Source organism: Strigops habroptila, chromosome 4 (genome assembly GCF_004027225.2).
Source record: "Strigops habroptila isolate Jane chromosome 4, bStrHab1.2.pri, whole genome shotgun sequence".
Lineage (NCBI taxonomy): Eukaryota > Metazoa > Chordata > Aves > Psittaciformes > Psittacidae > Strigops > Strigops habroptila.
The window spans coordinates 85,052,525-85,074,780 of NC_046358.1; the positions used below are offsets into that span (position 1 = coordinate 85,052,525).

At 43.2% G+C, this 22,256-nt stretch overlaps 1 protein-coding gene across 8 annotated transcripts in view; it reads left to right on the forward strand.

The window, feature by feature from the left end:
- Positions 1-22,256, forward strand: part of TSC2 (TSC complex subunit 2) — a 33,830-nt gene that overhangs the window by 4,842 nt on the left and 6,732 nt on the right. For 3 of the 8 annotated variants that reach the window (XR_003991292.1, XM_030485096.1, XM_030485098.1), the window contains 27 exons: positions 74-199; positions 553-626; positions 966-1,092; positions 1,202-1,345; positions 1,566-1,703; positions 1,916-2,019; positions 2,804-2,885; positions 3,760-3,915; positions 4,221-4,337; positions 4,964-5,086; positions 5,377-5,483; positions 6,117-6,270; positions 7,002-7,124; positions 7,432-7,566; positions 7,992-8,181; positions 8,588-8,681; positions 8,967-9,069; positions 9,462-9,556; positions 11,974-12,105; positions 13,784-13,948; positions 14,578-14,730; positions 14,876-14,988; positions 15,726-15,947; positions 16,559-16,774; positions 18,377-18,445; positions 20,651-20,811; positions 21,169-21,671. Coding sequence is in view for 7 of the 8 variants with exons in the window: in XM_030485096.1 (XP_030340956.1) it covers positions 74-199; positions 553-626; positions 966-1,092; positions 1,202-1,345; positions 1,566-1,703; positions 1,916-2,019; positions 2,804-2,885; positions 3,760-3,915; positions 4,221-4,337; positions 4,964-5,086; positions 5,377-5,483; positions 6,117-6,270; positions 7,002-7,124; positions 7,432-7,566; positions 7,992-8,181; positions 8,588-8,681; positions 8,967-9,069; positions 9,462-9,556; positions 11,974-12,105; positions 13,784-13,948; positions 14,578-14,730; positions 14,876-14,988; positions 15,726-15,947; positions 16,559-16,774; positions 18,377-18,445; positions 20,651-20,811; positions 21,169-21,671 (3,926 nt within the window). In the remaining variant the exon portion in view is untranslated. The remainder of the gene's footprint in view (positions 1-73; positions 200-552; positions 627-965; positions 1,093-1,201; positions 1,346-1,565; positions 1,704-1,915; positions 2,020-2,803; positions 2,886-3,759; positions 3,916-4,220; positions 4,338-4,963; positions 5,087-5,376; positions 5,484-6,116; positions 6,271-7,001; positions 7,125-7,431; positions 7,567-7,991; positions 8,182-8,587; positions 8,682-8,966; positions 9,070-9,461; positions 9,557-11,973; positions 12,106-13,783; positions 13,949-14,577; positions 14,731-14,875; positions 14,989-15,725; positions 15,948-16,558; positions 16,775-18,376; positions 18,446-20,650; positions 20,812-21,168; positions 21,672-22,256) is intronic. The other 5 variants (XM_030485092.1, XM_030485093.1, XM_030485094.1 and 2 more) reach the window with 5 other exon arrangements.

Genomic DNA, 22,256 nt, shown 5'->3' on the forward strand with positions numbered 1-22,256 from the left:
CTGCCAGGTTAGCTTTTGACCTCCTTTATTCATAGAGAAGTATATAACCATTTGCTCTTTCTCCTTCCCAAAGATTTCCTTGCAAGTCCTGGATGCAGTTGTTTGCTATAATTGTCTGCCATCAGAGAACCTGCCAGTATTTATCATCACTTTGTGCCGTACCATCAATGTGAAGGAGCTCTGTGAGCCGTGCTGGAAGGTCAGAACTTCCTTGTAGTCTTGTTTTTTGATGAGTTCACTGGTTTGGCCTCATAGATGAAGTGTTGGATGTGCCTGTGCACATCTGCCATAAATTTCAGTTTGATTTTAAGAGTAAATGAAAAACTGTTTCAGGTGTTAAGAGATCAGCACGTTGTTAGTGTAAGTCCTGTCATGTCCATGGAATTTACCCATAGTTTCCTCTCAGCTGATGTGACAGGCTTCTGTTGTGGCATGGAAGTGGCTGGACACATTAACTTACCCTAAAAGGGCATGATCAGGCAGCCAACTGCATATTTAGGCTAATGAGTGTTGTAACGCTTGGATATTTAAATGTTCTCTTTGAATTTGCAGCTTATGCGCAACCTTTTGGGAACTCATTTGGGGCACAGTGCCATCTACAACATGTGCAGGATCATGGAAGACAGGTAAAGCGGGTGTATCTGACAAAACCCAAGGAATTCAGTAGAGGTCCTGTGGAAATAGATAAGAAGTCACTGACCTCAGTAAAACAAGCTGAAGGTTCTGGTGCTTAGAAGTTAATTCCCTTCCTAGTTATGCTGTTGAAGTGCTTGGTTTTTTGATTTCCTGAATTTAATTTTCCTTTGTTTAATGCTGTACTAAATGATTTTCATGTTTGTAAATTGCTGTGCAAAGCTCTGTATGACAGATATGAATTCCTGTTGTGATAGTGCATATTCCTACTGACTCTTGTGTGCTAAAATACTCGTAGCGTGGTGTAAGACTTCCCTTCCATCTGTCCTTAGAGCTTACATGGCAGATGCAGCGCTGCTGAGAGGAGCTGTGTTCTTTGTTGGGATGGCTCTTTGGGGTGCTCATCGCCTCAATTCACTCAAGAATTCCCCGACTTCAGTGCTGCCTTCATTCCTGAAGGTAGGATGGGATGCTGGAGGAACTTTATTCAGGCATACATCTGGACCCGTACAAAGTTTCTGATCACTGCTTCCCAGCTGTTAACTGATTGAAATGCTTTCTGTTTCAGGCCATGACATGTCCCAATGCAGTTGTATCTTACGAGATAGTTCTGTCCATAACACGTCTAATAAAGAAGTATGGGAAGGAGCTGCAAGCTGTAACATGGGACATCCTCTTGGACATCATGGAGCGATTACTGCAGCAGCTGCAGGTAAGTGCTGAGCTTGTCTTGAGGTGCTTTCAATCAAAAGACCTTCCCGTAAATATTTTGGCAAATTGATCTCCTGTTTTTACACTCAAGTGAACTTTGAAGTTGAGTGAAGGTTGAGCCCAATTCTGTGCTTCTCAACTGAGTTTTCTGTTTGCATTTCAAAGCTAGTACTTTCTGGTAAGGTAGAAGTCTTTTAGGAATGTTTTTGTCTCTGTTTCAGGGTCTGGAGAGCCAAGAACTGAAGTCTATTGTACATGACCTTTTGACTACAGTAGAAGAACTCTGTGACCAGAATGAATTCCATGGGTCTGAAGAGAGATTTTTTGAGCTGGTGGAAAGATGTGCTGATCAGAGACCAGTAAGACCTTGCCTATTATTGTCTTCCTTTGTTGCCAGTTGAATCTGTTTTATTACTTAGTACATTGAAAGTTGGGAGTCCTAAAATAGCAAGTAGTCAGAAAATCACAGCAAGGACTTATATGAGCCTTATTCTTGGCGTGGGGGCTGGGGAATGGATATATTGTGTTTGCTTATACACTAAAATAAAAATTCTTGATCTCTCTGTGAAAGGAATCTTCTGTATTAAACTTGATAACATACAGAGCTCAATCCATTCATCCTGCCAAAGACGGCTGGATTCACAACCTGCAGATGTTAATGGAGAGATTCTTCAGGTATGAAATCATAACTTTGTGAGTACAAGGCACTTTCAAATGTTTCTTGCTATCTTTTTATGTTAGATAATTTTGTTTTCTGAAGTTCTAATGTTAGTACATGGCTGATAAGAAGTATGGGAGATCCAGGGCACAGCATGTGAAAGGATTTTGTTTAACAGAAGAAAAACTTTCCACTGAGTTATTTATGCTTCCTTTTTTTGTCTCTTTATGTCCATTGGATGGTGCTATTCTAGTTAGTTTAGGCAGCTATGTGTTCCACTCCACAGCACTTTGTAGTTCTGACACCAAACAAGACCTTCGTGTTAAGTATCAGGATTGCATATGGTTATCCAGTATTAAAGTTATCTGGTTTTAAAGTGGTGCTGCTGAAAGTGTTCTTGTGCACTAAAATGTCAACATACAGCAATAACAGGCTTCTATCTCATCTGTGAAATGCTGCCAAAGAGCAGCTCTTCCTCAGTGCCATATGTGTGGTTTTAAATTTGCTCACCAGAGCACTTGTTCTTCTGCCATGTGCTTCCTAGCTTGGATTGGAATGGGGAAATTGCAGTTGCAGGTCTCCAGAAGTAGTAAAAGCTGAATTGGGATTCCAGGTTCAATTCTTGAATCTGATTTCGTATGTAGAGACATTAACTGAAGGCTCAGCTGATTTCTAACAGTTACTGTTCTAACTCTTAAGATATTTCTTAATTTAGTTTTACTTCCCTTTTATCCTCTCCCCCCTTCCCTAAATATCAGCAACTTTATTTTATTCATCTTGAATTTGTTGTTCCCATTCTAGGAACGAAAGCCGTAGTGCTGTTCGGATTAAAGTTCTGGATGTCTTGTCCTTTGTCCTGAGTATTAACAGACAGTTCTATGAGGTGTGTGTTTATCTGTTTCTGATGATCACATGTGAGATCCTAAGCGGGTGGGGAAGGCTTTGGTGAGGCATGTTGTCCGATGTGCTTCATGTTGTCTCTGCCACTGGGGAATGCACAGAACTGTGCTTCAAATGTTGCACACAATAGAGATGTTTCTTTAGGGTGCTTGTAGGAGGACTTGCCTTTTAATTGTCCTTAGTTAGGTACAAGTATGTGCAACTTGCAGTGGGAGCTGCTGTGTTTTGAGGACATACCTGGTTGTGCATTTGCTTCACTGATTTAAGGTCATTAAATCCATATACATTTTGTTTTGCAAGAAAGGGAAGTCAATGTGAGAGATGCAGAATTTATATAAAAGCTTTGTAGAAGGATGAGGTCTGGACATAATCTGACATGAGCAGATTGGCTTGACTTGGTGCTTGCAGTTTAATTGCAATCCAAGATAGAAGCTCTCTGAGAGAGGAGTTAATGGAAAATCTCTGGGGATGTTTTCAGCGCTTTGAATGTACCCAGAGTGTCAGAGGACAGGAAGGGGCAGAGGTGCTTCCTGGTTTGCCTCAAGATTTGGGAAAACCTGATGCTGTTGCATATTTCCTCTCTTTCTCAAAAAACCCCATGCCTAGAAATCCTTTTCAACAATCTACTTGAGCTTGGGCTATCAAGTCAGTAGGATAGATGAAAACCAAAGCATTGAATTGAAGTTCAACAAAAGTCATATGTATTAGGAGGGAAGAGGAAAGATCAAGGAACCAAACAGTTGAGGAATAAACCTGATATCAATGTTCTTTTGTTTGTAATGATTTGTCTCTTTAACATGCTGACTGAACAATGGACAGCAGAATGTCAAGGCTTATTAAGATCTGTCCTCTTGCAGGAAGAGCTGATAAACTTGGTTGTGATCTCTCAGCTGGCCCACATTCCAGAGGATAGAGACCATCAGGTCCGAAAACTGGCCACTCAGCTACTCGTAGACCTGGCTGAAGGCTGCAACACACATCACTTTAACAGCTTGCTTGATATCATAGAAAAGGTGAGACAGAGCTTGGCCAATTGTCAGTAGCATCACCACATCTTTTGACACATCCTCTTTCTGTGACTGAGAGGACTAACTTGTGACTGTTACCAGTTGTGGCTCAGCAGGATATTGTAAAACTGGTTTTGGAAGATGCAAGTCTGAAGTGCAGAGCTTTATCGATGCACGTTTAAGCTCCCTGAAAGGGCTTGCAGAATTTCCAGCAAGGATGACTTCTAGTGGTCCTTCCTGACCTTCTAGGATGGAAATAAAGAAAAGGTTTGTTGCAGATATAAACCATGTATTGCTTTTCTTTTTTGAAGGTGGCTGCACATTCTCTCTCATCTCCTTCTGAACTGGAAGAGAGGGACTTGCTGTCATATTCAGCTTCTTTGGAGGATGTCAAGACAGCAGTTCTTGGACTGCTGATAATTCTTCAGGTAAATGCTGCAGAGCATTAAACATCTCTTCTTCAGAACAGTCTTCTGCTGGACTTGGCTTTTCAGATAACAACTTTCCCACTATTAAATATTCTGTCTTCTGTTTTATCCACATAATATTTTAACTCCTGTCTGAGTCATTCCTTTTGCTTTTGGGTGCTATATCACTGTTTGCTAAATGTTTGGTTTTCTTAATTTCCGTTGTGCAATGACTGTGAGCACATTTCCATGTGTGGAGGGCAGATGTGTTCCTAAACTAGCAGAAAGGGAGTGGTTCCTAACCTTGAATAGATGTGTTGTGTCTGGGTAGCATGTTCTGAGATATGGTTGAGCAGTTGTGAAGGGCTGGTTGTCCCAGCCAGTGCCCTTCTGGAGCTGGGCAGAGTTGCTCTGGAGCCTCTGCAGAGGTTCTGCGTGGAACCATCTGTTCATCTTCCTTTCAGGAGCATGGTTTTGCTTTGTTTTTCTTGAATTCTCAGTGCAAATGCACATTTATAGAATAGAATGATTAGAGTTGAAAGGGACCTTAAAGATCATGTAGTTCCAACCCCTCTGCCATGGGCAGGGAATATTTGTGAATAGATGCATGAGCCTGCCTTTTGATTTGTGTTTCTGTTCCTCTCTAGACAAAACTCTACAGCTTACCCTCCAGCCACGCAATGCGAGTGTACGAGATGCTGATCCACCACGTCCAACGCCACTATATATATGCATACAGCCTTGCTGTTGCTAGCAGCATCAGATTGCAGGTATGAGAGGTAACCTGTGCTTTCAGGTCAAGAGCTGCATGTTCTCATTGCAATTTGTGGGTGGCAGGTGGGAATTGTATGCTCTAGAGCTTGCCAGAAGTAGAATGAAATGTTTCTTGGCTAATAGGAGTATGTATATGTACTGTAACACCAGAAGTGATGCCTCCTACAGAACTAACCACAACTTCTATGAAAAACCCCTTTGTACTTGCAAAAGTGTCACATGGGAAGGTGGGAGAGTATTCCATTGGCTTGGGTTTTGAGTGATTCCAGTGTCTTCTCTGTTACAGGTATTTGATTTCCTGCTGATGCTTCGAGCTGACTCCCTCCACCGCCTTGGCCTTTCCAACAAGGATGGAGCAGTGAGGTTCAGCCCTTACTGTCTGTGTGATTTTGTGTAGGTTTCTTATTGTATTAAGCAAAAGCTGTTTTCTAAACTATTTTTGCATGAGCTTAATTGGTCCATCATTCTAAATCTTCCCAATCCTGATGAATCAGCCTCTAGACAAGTCTATAGTTACAGCCGAGGATTGTCTCAACTAAAAACTCATCAATGAATTGTTCTTATGAATTACTTACCTACAGAGCTCTCAATGAGACATGAAATTTCTGTCCTGTTCACAAATCTGCACTAAAATATTTGCCATTTCCCTCCTCAAAACAGTTTTCACGTTGAGGTTTGATTCAATGATTTATATGAATCTGGCTGGTTTTAAAGTTTTAACTTTAAAAACCAAGAACTAGCTTGGGGTAAGTTCTTTGTATAACATACCCCAAAAGAGATCTTTCTGAATTTGTTATGGGTCTAGGTAGAAGAATCCTTAACCTGACCAAACTGACTTATTGCTGTCTGTCTACTGGGCAATCCTGTGTTTTTTTAATTGAAAATGCAGCTTATATTGTTGTTTGGTCATTAAGCTGGCTACCAAATAGAATAACACTGTAGGTCATGTGAATAATAGGCTGTTACAATCTTGATTTTTATATTACATGTATTTTACATGTATTTTTCTCCTTTTCCATGTTGTAGAGAAGGAGAGAAGAGGACTTCTGAGAAAAAGCCTACTGGTACACTCTCTCCACCTTCAGGAAGTCCCAGCGTGCCTTCCCAGAACACCACCATTCGTATCGGGCATCTGCCATACTCCATGGTCTTTGGCGTCCTTCTGCAGTGTTTGAAGCAAGTATGTCCAGTCTTAATATTACAATTCATGTGAAATATGTCCATTTAAACCAGCTGGCTAGAGAATTCTATCCCAGAGTATCTAAATAACATCTGAAAAGCAATATGTAAATCCTCCTTGGGCAGAATCTGTGTGTAATCATGTAGCTTTCTAACCAGCAGTGGGAGCACCAGTTCAGCTCTTCAGAAACTAAGCAAAGCTTTCATGGCACTCTGCTTCAGAGCAAATAAGGGCAAAAAATATGTGTGTTATTGAAGATCAAATAAGTCATCCTGTTTCTGAAAGGACATTTGAAACTAAACCCCTCCTACTGCAAGTTTTTGAAGTATTTTGAGAATTGATAAATGTTTTAGTTGTTAATAAACTGTAAATATAAATTGTTCATTAGTGTTGTATTGGCCATAGTTGTGTGCTGAGGGGTTGTCTTGCTCTGGAAGTTAATTTGTGCTAGTGGTTAGGAGAACTGAATTCTGGCTCTGTCTTTTTGAGCTCAGGCAGATCTGGAGACAAGTTGTCTTCCAGTTTGTGGTGCCGATATTGCACCTAGAGCTGAATGGCAGACAGGAGGTAACTGGACAGCTAAATGCCACCTCTTTTTATGTAGCTATCATGACAAGACATACCTGTGCCTAAGAAATGGCATGTTGTCTGAGATTTGATTGGTGTTTTGCTTTCAAACTGAACTGAAATCATACAAGAATTTTCCACCTCAACATTTTCTTTCTTTCCAGGAGACGGACTGGAAGGTGTTGAAGTTGGTCCTTAACAAATTACCTGAATCCCTCCGCTATAAAGTGCTATTTTTAACCTCTCCTTGTAACATAGACCTCCTGGCCTCTGCACTGAGCTACATGGTAATGCCATGCACCCTCCTGATGTACAGTCACCAGATCCTTAGTTTGCTTGAGAGTTGGTTAGAGTTGATAGGGGTTTTGGTTTGATTTTCCCTTTCAGTCTAACACTTTTAAGATTAACATGCTGTTCGTCAATCCTCACTTACCTTGTGAGGGTTGTTTTAGGTACAGAAGTAGGTAATAATGAATGTTCTTTCTGTGTACATATGTAGACATGTAAAAAGGGAGCTGTGGGCAATGTCTATCTATTGTCTTTTAGAGTGTGTTTTTAGTGCGAGGCATTCTAACTTACTGTCTGATCTGTCAGCTCACAGACAAGAAGACTACTGACAGGCTCCATGGTACCCCAGAAGGCTTTTCTCGCACGGATTTGCATCTGGCTGTAGTTCCAGTACTGACAGCATTAATATCTTACCATAATTATCTGGACAAAGCTAAACAGGTATGGGGAAAGTAAGAGGGTGAGGGGGGACAGGGCAAAATCGTATACTGTAGAGCATTTTCTCATACTTGCTGATTAGGAGACTTAAGTGCAAGTAATACCCTCTTGCAGGTTGCTGAGTGACTTCATCTGCTGGAAGACCCTGATAAACATACAAATTCTGTTTAATCAGAAACTTAAATATTTAATTTCTAAAATACTGACTTGATTAAAGTCCCATCTTAAGATTTTAGCCTAGAATATATACAACATGATTTGGGTTCTGTGTTAGTGCATTTTGGATTTGAATTCATGTGCATCATACAGGCCTTGCAGTATGATACCTTGCAAGCCATTCTGAAGTGCTGTCTGAAGCCAGGAGATGGTACCTCAGAGGTTTTATCTTTCTCTGTATCATGGCTTTTCTTTCTCTTTTACTCTTCTAGCGTGAAATAGTGTATTGCCTGGAACATGGTCTCATTTACCGCTGTGCAAACCAGTGCGTTGTGGCACTCTCTGTCTGTAGTGTCGAGATGCCCGACATCATCATAAAGGCACTTCCTGTCTTAATAGTCAAATTAACCCACATTTCTGCTACAGCCAACATGGCAATCCCACTCTTGGAATTCCTTTCAAGTAAGTTGTAATGTTCTACTTTTGACCTCTTATAGTTGTATTGTTTGTGCTGAATATGGGTGTTTGATTGTGTCAGTCATACGGAATGCGTTGTAAGGGTTTCTTGGCTTTTGGTGATGCCCTTGCACCATCCTCAAGATATAACTGTTTGATCATCTTGTTTGTTACTGGTTTTCTATTTAAAGCACTGGCACACACTGAAGAGAGTCGTGCTTTGTGTAGTGCAGCCATGCAGTGATGAGAGATACGAAGGTGCTTTCTCCACCTTGCTGCTCATAACTTAAACAGCATGAGATTATACCTTGATGTTAACTTCCATGTCAGCTGATGGTTTAAAAGAATTGTGATACTGAATCGTTTGTGTTCAGACCTCACCCGTGTTGGTTTTCTTCTTGACCTGTTCCAGCTCTAGCCAGGCTGCCTCACCTCTACAGGAACTTCGCAGCAGAGCAGTATGCCAGTGTGTTCGCCATCTCCCTGCCATACACAAACCCTTCCAAGTAAGTTCATCCTCATCTGTGAGATTAAGAGAATGAGACATGCTTTATTTGTAGTGCTTGGATCAAGGTGATTTATCAGATATTGCTCATTCTCATATCTCCAGGCTTTTTTCTGAAGAAGGGACATAATCACCTTGGTCAAAATACCTGTTTTTCACAAACAGAAGTTCTCAGGGTTTCGTCTTTATACTTACAGTTTCTCAGCTTGAAAAACCCTTCTGTTCAGTTCTGGAATGTCATCATAATGCAGCATTAAACTCTGTGGCTATCCTTCTGCTGTTTTAGGTTTAACCAGTACATTGTTTGCCTGGCCCATCATGTGATAGCGATGTGGTTCATCCGGTGTCGCCTCCCCTTCCGAAAGGACTTTGTCCCCTATATTACAAAGGTAATGGACACTACTGAATCAAACAGTGTCTAATACAAATTATGTTATTTTAGCAAAAATAATGGTTTGAGAAGATTAAATGTACTCTTTGAAGCTAGAAAACTTCACACAGTCATAGAACTGTTTGGGTTGGAAGGGACCTTAAAGCTTATCCAGTTCCAACCCCCTGCCACGGGCAGGGACACCTTCCACTAGAGCAGGTTGCTCCAAGCCCCTGTGTCCAACCTGGCCTTGAACACTGCCAGGGATGGGGCAGCCACAGCTTCTCTGGGCACCCTGTGCCAGTGTGTCACCACAACATCTTTTTCAAGCTGACTTCTTCTGCATCATTGCAGTCTTCCAGCTGCACGTCCTACCTATCCAGACTGTGACCTGTTTGTCTCAATCGGCAGGGTTTGCGCTCGAATGTCCTCCTCTCCTTTGATGACACACCTGAGAAGGACAGTTTCAGGGCTCGCAGTACAAGCCTGAACGAGAGGCCGAAAAGGTAAATTATATTTGACTCCAGAAGGGTCTTGTGTTCCCTGTTCTAGTCCTCACACCCTTCCCTGTGTTTTCTGAAGGAGGCTGGGTCTAGTTATCCAAAATCTGACAGTGCATTTAAGCAAGCGAAGTAAACCTCTTTAGGTGAGGGGATTGGGAAAAGAGAAACGTAGGTTGGTAAGAAGCTGGAATCAAACCAAGCTGACTAGTCTGATAGTCCATAAGAGGGCATCACTGGCTGTTCTATAGACCTTTGAGGAAGGTGTGGGGCTTTTTGTTGTTAATTTTCAGGTTCAGTAGTTCTTTCAGGTTGATGTGTGTCAGTACAGTGCTACCGGAATAGAATACCCCGTTCATGTTCATAGTGCTAACTCCTTTTGATGATGGATCTCTAACCACTACTTAAATGATTGCCAGAGACATTGTTGTGATTAGCAGCCTGTATAAATGGAGAGAGCCAGTGCTGTGTTTTCCCAGTGTTATCTGCCAAGTGCTCTGGGTGGCAGACAGCTGCCTGCTGTGTATCTGGATGTCCTGATCCTGTTTTTTGAATCTTGAAGCCATTATGTCAGTTTGAAGCAAAGCTCCATGTCTTCAGAAGTCAGAACACATCTTAACAGCAGTCTTTCAAAGTAATATTTACCAGGATAGGAGAATATTCCTTGGCAGGCATTCAGGGTTTCTCTAATGTCCTTTTTACCTGCAGGGCTTACCTAAATTGGTTCACTTAACTTGCTTCAGTGTTAATGTGCATAAAGCATACAGTGGCATTTGCACCCTGGGGGGAAAGTGCCTCTACTTTAACTGCAAGGCTCAAGGAGTATCTTGCAATGAAGAAACACCATCGCTGCCCTAATGCTATAGCTGTAAACCCTGTTTTGTGTTTCATCTCTCCCATCTCCTCCTCTTTCATTCAGAAACTTGGAAGAGAAGCCTTTTGACACTCGTCTCTCAAATTAGAATTTCAACTAATCTTTTTTTTCTTTTTGTCCCCCCAAACCTGTTCAATTCTACCAGGTTGGAATACTACTGTATCTAAAGGCTTTTGCTAATGCTGCTGGATCACTTCCCACAGAAATCTCTGCTAAGGAGTGTGGGCTGTGCTCGGGCAGCAACCTGAAATACCAGAACTGCTGATGCCACTGCCTCTGGGGCTGGCTGAGCTTGGATTCTGGCCAAGAGAGAGGAAATGGTTTTGAGCAGATATCTCTTTCCTTGCTTGGGAAGCTGGTGTGCTTGGCTTTCACTCCTTAAGCCCAAAGAATAAGCATTTCAGTGCCCTAGCTAAGGTGCTGGGTGTTCCAAGATCCCAATGGTTCCCAGTGATGTTGGTGTAGTGATTATGTCAGGGTATGAGCCTGTGCTCTCTGCAGTCACATCTCCAGCTGTGGCCAAAAGCGGAGGTCATTGGAAGGACACCTAAATTCTGATCCCTCCAGGTGGCCATCTGAGATGTAATAATTCACTGAAAGGAACAGCAAATAAATTGTTAAGAAAGAGCCAGAAGGGTTAAATTAGTATCTGCATTTTATGTATGGGGATGTGAACTGCTGAACCAGCTGTGATATCCAAATTAGTACTGAGGCAGGCATGCATCTCAGCTGTGCTAATTAAAGTGCCTCTTAGGTGTTAATTGCTGTCATCTCCCACATGGGGTTGGCACCTGATGGTGTAAAGGTTCCAGTTGAAAGTCAAGTGGTTTACCTCGAGCCACCTGAAATAAGATAGCTTGTTGGACAGAAAAGCATCACACAGTCAGCAACATCAAGAAGATTTTTGTCCTCTTGCCCTTCCATCCCTGCAGTATGAGAAGGATCAGTTGTGTATAGATGGGCTGAGCCTCCCCTCGTGTCTGACTGGTTCTGGGTGTTGCATGATTCAGGGTAGAAGCTCAGATTTGGGCCAGGCCTAACAGAGATAGAGATGGCTGGTATATTCTGGTGGCTCCTTTATTGGAAAAGCATTTTAGGATCAGGTCTGTGGAAGCAGTCAGGTTTATAGCTGCGCTGAAGTGATGAGTTGGGGCAACACAAGAGGTGGTTGAACTGCACAGAACTCAGACTTCACACATTTGTGCCAAATCAGCCTTCAGGTGCTCCTGCCTTTGTTTAGCAGTGCAGTATTCCAACTCTCATTTCAATCAGTTTTTTTTTTTGTTTTAACTTGTACTAATTTCATTTATTTTGTAGCACATTTAAAGTCTTGGTTTCAGAATGTGGTTTGTCTTTTTAATGCTTTCAGCTCTGCTTGTTTGTACGATTTAATTTGTGTTTTCCTTTTTTTGGCATTTGTTTTATTTTCCATCACCCTCCGGGATCCCCCAATATTGACCCTGTGACCTGTGACTTTTCAACCTACATCCCTACAATGATTTCCTCCCTTCCTGTGACCTCTTTTGGGGCTTGGTGCTTCTCCACCTAGTAGTTTAAGACTAGCCAAAAATGCAAAGCAAGGCTTGAATAACTCTCCTCCAGTGAAAGAGCTGAAAGAATCCTCTGCAGTTGATGCCTTCCGATCCCGCAGCATCAGTGTGTCTGAACATGTGGTCCGCAGGTAGAGGCACTTTAAATGGGGAGAATCCAAGAGCATCTCAGCACTTGGAAATATTACTGCAAGGGAGGGTGGCAGCAGGGTGGATTTGCATGTGGGATGCTTGCATGACTTTGGTGTGCAGTAAAAAACTGGCCTTAGCCACAGACAAGGGTTTTGGTGTCATGGATATCTCATGGCTTCCCAGTGCTGGCTAGGGGCTCGTCACATCATACCCTCTGCTCTGTATGGTGACTTTGCCCTATTCTCTGATGCTTTAGCCAATTTCTCTTTTCAAAGTGAAGATGGTGAAGGGGAGGATACAAACAAACAAAACACCAAAGGAATAAGAAAGGAAAAAGGTTGCATTCTGTGCAAGTGAGAGTCCTGGTTAAAACTTCAGCCTTCTAAGCAGTGACTTGCTCCAGGAGAGGCTTTTGATACTCTGCAAAGTTACATCCAGGCCCTCCTGCCAGACTAGGAGTAGTTCTGGCCTCAGTTTAGAATTTGTTCTTTGAGGCAAAGGGAGCTGATGGAAATATTCTGGTCTAAAGTACGATGCCATGAAATGTGTGCTCAGCCTGTGTGAAGCAACTGCTTTCGTGACGAAAGAAAACAAGTTTTGATTGCAGGCATTGATTTGCTCACATGAAAGATGAAACAATTTATGCTAGTTTTGAAAACGTTTTCCTGGATCACTTCCCTCGAGTGTTAAACTGCTGCTGTAACATGTTGGTTTAAAATCTGAACCTGAAGATTTGTGCCTGAATCTGTAAGGATTGCTGTCAGTGGAACTTTCTTTCCTGTGTTTTATTTTTGACTATGACTACATGATGTTTGGGGGAAGTTGTGAGTTGTGAGTATGATTCTGGCACGTCATTCTCTGATATCCCCATTAATCTATTAGGTGATTTTCTTCTCTTGTATTTATGTGTAAATGGTGACAACTGGAAGCTCATATAATTACCCTTAATGGTGCCAAAGAAGTTGCCATGTCATAAAAAATTTGGCTGTACCTCAGCTTAGCTTGTGTTATGATGGCATAAGGAGTTGTCTTTATGAAATACTGCAGTTGTTATAATTGCATTGCTAACTTGGCTGATGTGAAGGCAGACTTGCTCTCTATTCTTGTGCCAGTTTCCTGTTCAGAGTGCAATTTTTTTCTATTTTAAGTTAAATCAGGTTTTACATCGCTGTTGAATTTGGAGGAAAAAGATCAATATGTGAAAGGGATGCAACAGAGAAAAAAGCAAACCACAGGATCATAAAGTGAAGTCTGGAGTGCCCTGATTGGTGGCTCATGGGCAACATTTTGCCTGGGGAACTGTGCAGGTCATGGGACGCTTGCCCTTACTATAGAGTAGTGAACTCAAAGCATGGTGCTGCCTCTTACTATTTGCTTGGTGCACTTGCCCATGGGCCACCAACATCAGAGAGCACTGGCTTGGCCGAGTCAGCTGGTGGACATTTAAATGTTTCTCAGTCTCTCAAGCTAAAATACACTTTCTGCAATGACAATCTATGAAGCACATCATGAGGATGATGCAAAACTGTTTGTATTATGCCCTGGGTTCAAGGTCTGGCCACCTCTCTGATCTGGCACATGCATGTATCGCAGGTCGTTCTGCATCACGCTGTCTTTCGGGTGACAGGGACAAGCATTTTGCAATGTGATCTGTCAGTTGGAAACATTCTCTTCTAGTCGGATACAAACCTCCATCACTAGCTCAAGCCTGGGCTCTGCAGATGAAAACTCAATGGCTCAGGCTGATGACAACTTAAAGAATCTCCACCTGGAGCTCACGGAGACCTGTCTGGATATGATGGCTCGATATGTCTTTTCAAACTTCAGTGCAGTTCCTAAGAGGTAGGGGCCAGCTGGGGACAATGGGAGAGATGGTTTTGATTGAGGTTCATATTCACTTTATTAGTGGAAAATCACCGTGACACATTGGAGATTGTGGCAGCCCCAGGCTCCAGATCTGTTCCTCACAGATAAAATCTGACTTGACTAAATACAAGGTTAGATGAGAGAAGTCCGTTGGAGCCAACCAGCCTTTGCTTCAGCCTTGAACTCTCCAGAAGGAGATGCCTTGAAGGCACGCTGTCTGTGAGCAGTGCTTTGCTGGAGAGTCAGTATTTGCTGCAGAACTTAGTGTTATGCCAGCTGGCTTCAAAGGGAGGGCATGGGCTTTTCTTGCTAGCCCTTCCCAGAAGAAGACAATGCTCAGGCAAGGCTTGTTCCCTCCTGCTCTGTGATGTGTGTCCAGGATTGAACTAGACTGTTCTGTAAAGTGTGTCCTGTAGTAATACTATCAATTGATATTAAATCCCTTATCCTGATGGATAATGTGTATGTGGACCACCAGAGGGTATGTTAAAAATGCTGTATAAAGAAGGAAAGCAGGCAGCAGTGCACCTTCTGCACAGTAACATGAAATAAGCCACCCGTTTAGGCTCTGTGCTCTGCTGTCTTCATCACCAGTGTGTTTCCAGGTCTCCTGTGGGTGAGTTCCTGTTGGCGGGAGGAAGGACAAAGACGTGGCTGGTTGGTAACAAGCTGGTGACCATCACTACAAGCGTTGGAACAGGGACAAGGTCCCTGCTTGGCCTAGACTCTGGAGAGCTCCAAAGCAGCACAGAATCAAGGTAATTTTTGCTCCCATTTCTAGATATTCCCACTTAACAAAATCGTTTAAAGCACTGGTTTTCCTCTCACCAGAAGAGGAATATCTTACTTGTCCAGCATGACTGATTCCTCTCTCAATATCATCAATATCTTCTTTTTCCACAGCTCAGACCCCGTTTTGCAAGTGAGACAAACAAAAGAAGCTCCAGCAAAACTGGAATCTCAAGCTGGGCAGCAGGTTTGCAGAAGCTCTCGCAACAGAGTCCGATCCATGTCTGGTAAATTCCTATCCTGGAGTCTTACTGCCATATCTGGGTCTGTGTCATAGGCTTAAGTGTCCAAGTGCCTACTGAAGAGAGCTGTGCCTAAACTAATTTGAGAGTCTGGATCTGTCTGGTGTTTAATAGAGGGCAGGTAGCTCAGCTGTTGGGCTCAGGAGTGGTGCTGCTCCTCCTGCTTCCCTCTCCTTGCAGGAAAGCTTTGGGGATGGGTTAAGTGGGGACCACTGGCACTGAGAATCACCTGTGTTTATCTAACCTCCTGGTTTATAAGAAATATATGGGAGGTTAAGTTCTCTTGGGTTCCTGTTGTGGTTTAACCCCAGCTGGTAACTAAGAACCAGTTTATATGCTGAGCACAATGTCCTGTGGTCTGGAATATCCCTGTGTCCAGTCAGGGTCAGCTGTCCTGGCTGTGTCCCCTCCTGGCTTCTTGTGCCTCATGCTCCTCACTGTCAGAGCATGAGACGCTGAAAAGTCTTTGACTTAGGGTAAGCACTGCTCAGCAACAACTAAACCATCAGTGTGTTGTCAACATTGCTCTCATCCTAAATCCAAAGCACAGCACTCTGCCAGCTCCTAGGAAGAAAATTAACTCTGTCCCAGCCAAAACCAGGACAGTTCCCAATATTGTGCGTGCAGCTCCTAGAAGAGCTTAAAAAGACTTACTACTTGTGAGATATTTTTAGTGCTAACTCAGCATGGCTCTCTCTTCTGTTTTGTGTCTGTCTTACCAGGTGGTCATGCCTTACGTGTTGGTGCCTTAGACAGCTCGGCCTCCCATTTTCCCAGTGGCTCAGCTTCCCAAGGGACTCAGGGTCCTCCTGCTCCTGCATCTCGGCCAGAGAAGACTAATCCTGCTCCACAGACACCTCTGCAGAAAGAAAAAGCAAACCTGGCTGCGTATGTCCCACTGCTGACACAGGGCTGGGCAGAAATCCTGGTGCGCAGACCCACAGGTATCTTCACCTGAGTGTGGAGTGAGCTCCTTTGACTTGCTAAGAAACCAGAGCCTGAAGGAAAAGCCATATTTAGTCACAAACGGATCTCTTCACTGCTTCCTGCCTCTTGAAACTAATACATCTGATACTTGATTCTTTGAAATCACTCCTTAGTGTTTTTAAACTACAAAAGACCTGTGAAAAGATTGAAGCGAAGACCTAAATTTGTATATTAAGTACTGTTACAGAAACAGAGCCAGATAATATCAGCCCTACTTTGCATTTCCCATTTTCACAGGGAATTGTCTGTATCAGCTGAAAATTGCCTCATGAGGAAATAACTGGCCTGGTATCATGAATTAAAATACCTGAGTGTTTTGGATGCCTTTTGGAAATCTGCTGTAGTAAGGAGAGTTTTTTGAAGAGCTTGGGGTAAAGTACAGAGCATTGGGAGCTACTTACTGAAAATAGAGTATTATTGAAGTGGTTCTCCAAATGCAGGAGAACTGAGAACTTGTTCTGGTTTGGTTTTTGCTTGCAAAATCCAACACAATTTGTGCTTTTTTTGATGTGAGTTGTAAACTTTCTGGAGTTGGGAGTTAACACTCTTCCCTGATTTTGTCTTACAGGTAACACAAGCTGGCTGATGAGTCTGGAGAACCCGCTCAGTCCCTTTTCTTCAGATATTAACAATATGCCCCTGCAAGAGCTCTCGAATGCACTCATGGCTGCAGAGCGTTTTAAAGAGCACCGGGAAACAGCTCTGTATAAATCCCTCTCTGTCCCCTCCTCCAGCCTGGCCACAGGGACAACCAAACCATCGCTTCTCCAGCGCTCCAACACAGGTGAGAGATGTCAGGCCAGTAGCGTGTCCAGCATAGCTGTCACATAGACTCTTTAAAGTGTGTTGAAGTTACTGCAGGGCTTCTAGAACAGTAAAGCTGGTAGCATGAGGAGTATCACAGCAGTGAGAATGGGAATTTGTTCTTGTCCGAAGTTTTCAGTGGAAAAATTCCCTTCCTCCTTGCTTGTGATATTCCATCAGAAGAGTACCTCTCTTTCTTGGAGAGGAGTAATGGAGCTTCTTTGGAGGAATAATGTGTTTTATGCTGTTTCCCAAATGAAAATGAACAAAGTAATGGATTTTTTCCCCTTCTTCCACTTGTTTGGGCTGATCTGGGCATCCCATGTGTGGATGGATCTTCCCATGCAGCGTTTCCATTTCCATTTGTCTTCAGTACAGTATTGGAGTTTGTGAGGGCACTAAGAGCTCTAGGTTCCTGGGAGAACCTACAGCATGAGATAGCAGAATGCAAATCCTGTTGGCTGTGGATTTATTCACCTCTTTAAAGCCTTAGATGCAGTCGAAACACTTGACTTTCTTTTGATGGTTTTATTTTAACACAGTGGCCAGGGCTGTATTTACTTTGGTGCTAGTTCACTTCCGAAAGAGCTGTTAATGTTGAGGTTAGTGTTGACCCACAGCTGAGATATTTAAAGCTGGCTGTAATCCCTGCTCAGAGCTCTTATCAACATCTAACACTGAGGCTCCTGGCACTGATAGCACTATCAAAACCAAGCAGTGGTAACAGCAGACAAGGCTTTTTAGGGGAGGTGCCAGCAATGGTATGGATTGTTGGGAAATCTGGTAAAAATGCTGGATTTCGGGGTTGTTTTAAACAGGGCAGGATATGATTTTAGGATTTCAGAACGTGTAAACACAAAATTAGAGTTAAAATCAAATTAGTACCTTAAAAAACCATTAAAAGTCTTATCCATGAACACTTTTATTGGCTCCTACACATTTGTGGTATGTAGGTGCTAACTGATCAGTTGACAGAAGGTCCCACCTCAGTGCCACTCCTGTGGCAGCCTGAGAACATCATTTTGGCTGGTTAACACGACTTCAACAGGAGACTTGCCAGGGCTGGCTGGTGAATGGGTGTTTGGAAGGAGCATTACTGTCAGACTGTCATGTGCATGTTGTTCTTCCTCTTTAGAGGTTAAAGATATGGGAATCTTTATCCATATGTCTATTCTTCAGACTTCTGTGGGTTTAAAAAGGATCCTTTGCTAAAAGTGTGTAGCTCAGGAAAAGCTCAGGCTGGTTCCCTGCGTGTGCTGGGGTATCACTGAGGAGTTTTCTGTTTCTGAAACTCCCCCAGATGCGTTCTTCAAAGAGAGCAGCTCCAGTCTGCATTGTTTGAATGTGTTTATGCCTCCTTATTCATGTTGAGACCTTGTACCCTTAAAATATCCCTTCGGCATCTAGTGAGCTTATCCCAGCTTGTTCTTTCCTTTGTTTTTATTTCTTCCTTTGTTTATTTTAAACTGGGCTCTTGGTTACATTTTAAACTCTGTGCTTTTTAATTTTTTACTTTTATTTTTTTTTTCATATAGTCTCTCCTTCCTTTTGATGTAGCTGCTCACTTGATTTCCCTTTGCAGTGGCCTCTTTCTCTTCCATGTACCAGTCCAGTTGTCAAGGGAAGTTGCACAGGAGCATATCCTGGGCAGGTATATTTATATATCTTTAAGGAAACAAAAAAAAAAAAGTAAAAAGTACTGCCATAGAAGAACACCTCTGATTCATAGCAAATGTATCCCTCATACTTCATCTTCCCCTTCCATGTCTCCTGTCCGTCCCCAGTCTCATTACTCTCAACAAATGGGATCTTGACTAGCATGAAGAAGTCCAAGCCAGATCCAACATTTGCAAGTGCAGACAATTTCTTAAAGCAACTTTAGTTTTAGCTGGGGTGGGCTGTGAGCTGTGGGGCACAGTGGTAAATGACCTGTCAAAATGCCAGGTGAACTGAATTACTTATTATCAGCTTCAGTTTACGATTGGCTTTTGTGTTCTGCTAAATGGAAAAGCTCCCACTCCTGAGAACAGCACAGTGTGCTGCAGGACAAGCTACCCTGAAATGAAGTCCCGTGCTACTCAGCCCACAAAATCCATCAGAATTGGACCCAGAAAAGATAAAAGGAGCTGATACGTATATCTGATATACATATAAAGTTCCACATTACAACAGATGCTGGTTAAAAGTTCTTTAAATAAAGAAAAAGCAATATATTTCAGGTGAAAACCTCCTAAATTCCTGCTTTTCGGAGGTTCTGTAGCAGTGTAAAATCTTTCTCCACTTCAGGAAAATCGATTTTGTAATTACATGAAGTGGAGATCAAATTGCAAACCCCATGAGCACAACACCTGCATTGCTTTGCTAATCTGCAGTGCTTTGTGATTCTAATTAGAGGCTTGAAATGACTTTCTGCTGCCTTCCCTTCACTGGAAAATTCTCTGTAGAGCAGCAGGGTATTGTTAACTGCTGGTTGTTGCCATAGACCCTTAAAGCAACACAAAGATGCTGCAGTAAAATATTTTCCTGTACTTTTCCTCTCTGCTCATATTATTCTCTTCCCACCTAAAGACTAATTAGTGAGTGCTCACATTATTCAAAACCCCAGCAATTTGGCAGTGGTGGAGGAGCTGGGGAAGCTTGGAAGCACTGGGTATGTGCAGGTGTGTTCTGGCTTGGACAGCTAACCAGATCAGCACGCTGTTTGGGGGGTTCTTTTGTTGGTTTAGTTTGGTTTGTTTTCTTTAGAAGGTATGTGTGTGCAATGCTAACTCTTAATCGCTTCTTTGAAATAACTTTGGTCCTGCGAGCTGAAATCAATCCAGGAAAAGCTGCTTTAGTGACTTTTTTTTCTTTTTTTACTATGATTATTATTTTATTCTTTTAATTTTGCTGATTTTTGTTTTGGTTTTTTTTTTTTTTGTGTGTGCTAATTTTATTTTTAATTTTACTTTGGAAAACAAATCTTGGCCTTTCAGATTGGTCTTCCAGTCCCTTGTGTGCGTAACGGGAAGCCTCCTGTTCTCCAGCCTTTTCCTCAGGACAAAAAAGCAAGGCCAAGAGGAGCCTTTGGTCAGACTCATCCCTGTGGTCAGGGTCACTGCCTGGAGCAGAGACAAGGATAATTGCTGTGCTAACCTCCTCCACCATAGGCAGGGCTTCCGAGGAGCTTCCTTGTCAGTGTGGTTTCAGGAGCCGTTTGTCTGATCAGATGCCACATGCAGGTTTCCCAGTATTGCTGCAGTGCATGTGTCACTCTTGCTCCCTTGTCCTTTCACATGTCCAGGGCTGAATTGGTTTGCTTCTATTGAGACATACTAGGAAAACTGCCCAACTGCAAGTAAATGGCTCCTAGCAAAATCTTCTATCTCCTTCTAGGCCATTACATGGCACAGGAGCGTTGCATTTCAATATGAGAAAGACTTCCTTTTTGCACACTTGCACAGAAGTGATGTCTTCATTGCCTTGATAATGATGAACTTTTAATGCTAGTCTTGTACTTTCTTACATCTCTGTAGTTCCTGTCTGTCCTGATAACCAAGCATTGATGTACAAGGTCCCATTTCCTCATTCTGTCCCCTGCTTGTCCATCAGTAACAATTGGAAGCAACAGCACTTATTTTGACCAAAGCAGACGCAGCCCTTTGCTGTGAGGGTAAGCTGATCGGTTATTCCATACAAAAGGGGAATCAGGAGCAAGTCTGATATGGCAAGAAATCAAAGACCCAGAGCACTCATTCAATATGGCCTTCCATTGAAATCCCGTAGGGAAAAGGCTGGTACTTCAGAGGAGAGGATGGGGGCCTGCTGGTCTGTGCCTCTCCACAGACTTCACTTCTCCTGCCTTGTGTCTCCATAGAGTCAGCGGTGGTGCTGGAGGAGGGGAGCCCCTCGGAAATGGAGCTGAAGGAAACTGAGTCCCCAGCTGAGTCTCCAGAGAGTGAGGACATTGATACTTCATGCTCTGAACAAGTCCTGAGCGAGGAAAGGTTTGGTAAACCCCAGGAGTCTTACAGCAGGGTAAGGAGAAAGAGGTTAACCAGTTCTGTCCCATATGACAGCCCTGTCCTTAGCCACACGGGAGAATGGTCTGTGCTCAACTGGGTCCTTCTTGGCACCCTCTGTAAGAAGTCACTATCGATATCATGATGCACGTGCAGTCATGTTTGAGAGTTTGGGTGGCTTGTGAGGGACTGTGTGCAGAGCAGCAGCAGCAGAGACCTGGTTTATGCAGGGCCTTCCATCTGCAGTGCCTTCTACTTGGCACCTTTCTGCTCATCTTCCACTGGAAGTGTCAGTGGGTGCCCGAGCATTGCTTTTGTCAGCTTTTGTTTTGTGTATCAGGAAAACTGTTTATCTTTGTTCTCCCTCTTTAAGTCCTCCTCAACCTCCAGCCAAGAAGAAAAATCTCTGAAGTCCGAAGACCTGGTGGAGGGTGGAATTCCCATAGGGAGGGTCCTGCCATCGGAGGACGGCCGCACGCTGGAGGAGCTTTCCTTCCAGCCATCCCAGCCGCTCAGCAAGTCCAGTTCTTCCCCTGAGCTACAGACGCTGCAGGAGGTCCTCAAAGATGCCAACGGCAGAGAAGTAACGAGGAGGCTGAGCACGGAAGTGAAATCAAAATCCCAGTCTGGGAACCTGGAAGGGGAAGGGCTGGGCAGTTGGCTGGGCAAGGGGGAGGACACCAGAGTGACTGGGGCAGGCGGGTTGGATGGCACCGGTCCTGTCACCTCGCCTCGCTCCCCGTCTGGGCACCGGCCCCGAGGATACACCATCTCTGACTCAGCCCCGTCAAGGAGGGGGAAGAGGATCGAGAGAGATGCCTTCAAGAGCAGAACAGCAGCTTCCAACGCTGAGAAAGTACCTGGCATAAACCCAAGGTACATGGAGGGGCTTATTTGAAGCTAGAAATGGTGAACTCAGAATTGCTGCAGCCGTGGCTGGATTGGTTTGCAGTGCTCAGCTGGTTTTGTGGGATCTAGAAAACAGTATCTGATTAAAAAGAAAGATTAATTACCTGTTTTTTTCAGGAGCTGTTACATGTTGAACCCACTACCACCACATTAACTTTGTGATACAGGAAATAGGCCTCTTAAATGGTGAAAGAAATAGTTTCCTCATGTTCTTAATCTATCCAAATTTAGGGTCCAAATGGACGTGTGGCTTGACTGCAGGTAACCTGGGGTTAATTTTGCTGTGAACAGGATGAATTACTAGTCATGCAGTTCAAGAAATATCATGTGCAAAATACTGAGAAGAGGGAACAGAAGGGGTTGTATATAATAGTTGCTTTTTGAACTTTAGCTATTGGTAGTTGCCCAGAATTGCATTATGAGACAATCTTCATCTTGCTGAGGGCTGGAAAATGCAAATGTAAGATCATTTCTCTGCTAGTCTAGAAGCATTCCTACTCCTCTGCTCTCTGCAGTGATTGCCTTTGAATGGGAATCTGTGCAGCTGGCACT